Source organism: Globicephala melas, chromosome 8, assembly GCF_963455315.2.
Source record: "Globicephala melas chromosome 8, mGloMel1.2, whole genome shotgun sequence".
NCBI lineage: Eukaryota > Metazoa > Chordata > Mammalia > Artiodactyla > Delphinidae > Globicephala > Globicephala melas.
Window position 1 is genome coordinate 48,412,979 of NC_083321.1, and position 4,654 is coordinate 48,417,632.

Sequence of the window (4,654 nt, forward strand, 5' to 3'; positions counted from 1 at the left end):
TAGCACATTTTTTGTTATTGTTGACAAGGAGAGGTCACCTGGTAAAGTACAACTGGCACCTCTGTTCCCTCAGAAAGGAATTCTGAGTGAGGTAGACAGAGACAAGGACAAGAGACACAGACGTGGGGCAAAACTGACCAACAGTGCAAGGAGACAGATGCAGAGGGACGGAGACGTTGAGAGCTGTTGAGAGACAGAGGCAGAGAGTGATGCACATCTGTATCCTGAAGGGGGTCCAGAATGAGAAGGGGGTGGTTGAAATAGGGGTGCAAGGATGATGAGTTGTTGGTGAAATCAGATGAGGCTCTCTTTCAGATTTTTGTTCATAGAGGGAGCTTGGAGGGGAAATTGGGTACTGTTGAACTCCTCGACCAGAAGCCCATACCTCTGTCTTCTGTCTTTTGTGGTCTGAATACCATGATTCTCTAGGATCCCTAAATTCCACCCTGCCCTTCTCTAAGTAAGTCCGTCTTTCCTTTCAGCTCACAGAGTCTGAGACTGAAATTTGATGAAGGAAAGCACATGACAGCTGAGTTCTAGGTGGAGCTGATGAGCCCAAGGCCTGGGCTCTTTGGGCCATATCCTGTTCATGGGTTTTGCCACCATGGTAGCACGTTCTGGCGTCTCCCTGGGAAAAAAGGCACAGCTTATCAGCATATCTGAGGAGTGACCAGAGTGGAGAGCACAGGGAAACAAACAGGTAGGGGCTGTTATCCGGAGAACATGCTGCTCTCTGCAAGAGCCTCCAGGGCAGTACAGAATAGTTTGGATAGCAAAGACCTCAGAGTGATCAAGAGCCCTAACAAGTCTCTTCACTTCTCTCAGGCTACAGGGATAATCCTATAGGTCCCTAATCGCTTATTTGAAACCTTTTGGGATGGATGTGTTTTGGAATTCAGAATTTTTCAGATTTTAGAAAGGGAATATTGTGCCCTTATGATATATAAAGCAATACCCCAGTGAGATTGAGGGCAGTGCCCTGTCATCAAACCCATCAATATTTCTGTAGCTAAATGTATGAATATTCATACTAAGTGAGTTAAATAGTATAAATATGATCATGACGGGTCAGGCCAGATTTTGGGTTAAAGTTATGAAAAAACTATTGTTTCTTCAGAGATGTTTTATTTTGTAATTATAGGTAAGGGATTATGGGCTTATAATTGTTCTCAGGTGGTAGTGAGGAGTAAGCGTGCCGGAAAAGCCTTCTGAACACACTGCATGCTAAGGTATGTATGTGATCTCAATCCAAAACAAAAGGTAAATGTCTGCGTGGGTGGACTTTTGGCTTAGCAGTGAACAAGGTACAGCTTTGGACTCAGCTGCCTTGGGAGTTGTGCACAACCATGGAGTGAAGGTGCCTTAGCAGAGAGGCTTCCTGTGGTGGGAGGGAGACAACTCACTGCTTTTGAACATCGGCTGCACATGATTTCCCTTTTCACGTACCAGAGGTGAAAGACAAAAAATGGTGTGTGTGACACATGACTGTCACGCATTTCTTTATATTTCTTTATAATAATGTTGTAATAAGTATCTTACTGCATACATCTTTGTTCACATCTCTATTTTGTCAGGATAGATTTATTGAGGAGGAATCACTAAGAGAAGGATGTGTACATCTTAAAGACTCATGACCCATTAGGATTAGAATTTTGTCACAATTATCTGTAAAATCATTGCCTGGAGGGCTTTTTAACTTAGAACTTCGTGAAAAAGATTAGCCTTGAGAATGACTGAGCCCACACTTGGGTTGAGGAGAACCGTAGATTTCCTCCTCATCCACTTGGCTTCAGCATTGCCACCTCTGAAAATCACACTGAGCTCCTGGGCTGTCTCTTTAGTTCCTTGTTAATGAGGACCTGGTGAGACCCCATGTGGCTGTGGAGATGGCATCACTTGCTTTTTCGGATCTGCAGCCCTCCTGTGTGATATCCCATGGTGCTTGGTCCAGCCGTCTGAGTGGTCCAGATTGTACTGGGCTTCAGGTCTTAATGGCTAACCCTAATACCCACGGTTATGATAGTTTTCCCAGAGAGCTTGGGTCTGCCTGTGCAGCCCATAGCTTTCTCTGACCTCATAACAGTGACTCCCTGCCTTTTGTCTGAGAATATTCTCATTCTGGATTTTATGCTGGCATGAAAGATTTTTTTTGTGCAATGTCCTTGCAGTGTGGAGTCTTTTAGCAGAAAGTGAATCCCATGTTGGGCAATACCACGACGCTTCCTGTTTAATATCTCTGTTCTCTGGAAGCCACAACAGTGTGAAATATTCCTATTTCATCATATTGCACCAGCATCGTGTGCTACTCGTGATGTTGGCCAGAACAAATGGGGGTTCTATTTGATGAGGATTTTTTTTGAGAATTCTACATTCTGGCTCAGGATGCACAAAAGGGCAGACTGGTAAGAGACCATAATGCCTCGACCTCAGGCAAACAGGTGAAATATTAAATACAACGATTTTCTGGGATATCAAAATTTCTTTCAGTTGGACCCCTGGCCCCTGAAGCTGCAGGCCCAGGGAGAGACATTGTAGCCACTAACTCCCAAGACTTGGGCAGCGCAGTGAGAGTAGCAGGAATAGTGATTACACATGAGACCAAGAAGATTCTCTGAACTGAATATGTCTTAAGGATCAGGGTCTTTAGACAAATTTGGGACTCCAGGGCACATTATCCAGATTCTCAGAAGGTGGGGAATAAGCCTGTTTAGCTCCTTCCCTAAGGACAGACTGAAAACAGCATCTGGCTCCAGGCATAGAGGGCTGTGATCCCAGACAGGTACCCAAGCACTTGCCTCCAGAGGCAGTGTCAGTCTTCCCAGGCTCCCGGGTCCAGGATCTGTAGAGGAGCTTTTGTGTGGGAACAGGGGCAGACTTAGGTTAAAATGATGGGGCAGAGTAGGGGGAGGAGGAGGAGGGTAGTCTTCTTTAAGTTAAATTGTGTGTACTGTGATCCCATGATAATTCCCTGGTCCCTTTTCTTATTTTCTCTGCATGGTAACATGTGGTAGCCTGTCTCCTGCCTCCTCCCAGGCAGAATGCATGGCTAGGCCAGTCTACATATGCCAGTGGTACACACAGTAGAGCCTTCACAGCAAGTATCTGTTGAGTGATTATCACAGTCATAGGCAGACCATGGGACGAAGATGACATAATCCATACCTCCAGACCCCAGACTCCTCTGAATGTCCCCCCACTTCCACCCCCAGCCTCCGTTGTTTTCACTGCCTATTAGAACTGGCTTTTTCTGAATGCAAAGGTTTCTAGGAGCTGGTCGCTGATCTGCTTGGTGCGGGCCCCGTAGATGAGCGGGTTGAGGGCAGATGGTAGCAGCAAATAGTTGTTAGAAGGATGTGCATGGGCTTTGGGATGGTGTGATGACCAAAGAGGCGTGTGAGATATGAGAAAAGACCAGGCACGTAGAAGGCTAGAATGACACAGATGTGGGAACTCCATGTACCAAAGGCCTTGGCACGGGCTTCCCAGGTAGGCAGCCGCAGCGCAGCGTGGGCAATGAGCCCATAAGAGCCTGTGATGCCTAGAATATCTATACAGCTGACACGGCCGATGGAAGCGCCAGCCCATACAAGTTGCTGGCCAGAGTGTTACCCCCGACCAGCTCCACCACCGCCATGTGTGCACAGTAGGCGTGGTCTGTGGTCTTGGCTCGGAAGTGCCCAAATTGTGCAACCAGCAGAGGGAAAGGCACAACAACTGCCACAGCTTTCAGTGCCAGTGCCAGGGCTGCATAGCCCACGCGGGCTTTGGTGACTAGGACGGGGTAGTGCAGTGGATGCCCTACTGCCACAGCACGATCACAGGCCATGGCCAACAGTACACAAGATTCCATGGCCATTGGTGCATGAACAAACAACATCTGGACCAGACAGGCAACGTATGGCACAGGCTGGGGCCCAAGCCACAGCACAGCCAACAGCCCTGGAGCTATAGATGTGGCTAAACACAGGTCTGTGGCTGCCAGGATGGCCAGGAGCAGAAACATGGGCTTGTGCAGTGTAGAGTCTATCTCCACCACTGCCAGCCGTGCTCCATTGCCCAGCAGGGAAAGCAGATACATGGGCCCAAAGACCAGTGTCAAACAGGCCTGGGCAACCCCGAACTCTGGAATGCCAGAAGAATGAAGGAATGAAGAAGGTTGGGCGTGAGAAGGGGGAGTTGGACTGTGGAGCTTCTGCCATCCTGTGGGGTCAAAGCTTTAGGGCTCATGGGGGCATCAGTCCTGATAGGAGAAGGACAAAGGGAGAGATATGGGGGGTGTCTCAGTGGCATAGATCCATCCAGGTATGTGTAGGAGTGGTGCAGGGCTGGGAGGATTGCAGTGTTATAACCTTTGACTTGCAGTGTTATAACCTTTGACTGTTTTGGATGGATAATCCAGGTCACAACCCTAGCTGGGATGGGAGAATCCTTGTGCCTGAAAGTCCATGAGTATTGCAGGGGGAGTAATGGGAGACAGTGGTAGTGAAGTGTGGTGTCACTGCTGCAGTGGCTAGTATAGCTGGAGCCCTCCATTTGGAGCTCAGCTGAGAGTGGAGCGGAGATGAATGTTTTTCTTCCTAAGGGTCCAAGTAGAGTCAATTTCGGTCTTGTAGATGGGGAGAAGGCCAGTGCTGGGTGGGGATCAGGCCTCAGG

At 48.2% G+C, this 4,654-nt stretch overlaps 1 protein-coding gene across 1 annotated transcript; it reads right to left on the reverse strand.

Moving 5' to 3' along the window:
• Positions 1-3,231: 3,231 nt before the first annotated feature.
• OR52W1 (olfactory receptor family 52 subfamily W member 1) lies at positions 3,232-4,199 on the reverse strand. Its single transcript, XM_060304443.1, is given in 4 exon segments — positions 3,232-3,341; positions 3,344-3,551; positions 3,554-4,138; positions 4,140-4,199. Coding segments are annotated over 4 exon segments (963 nt in total).
• Between the last annotated feature and the right edge of the window lie 455 nt (positions 4,200-4,654).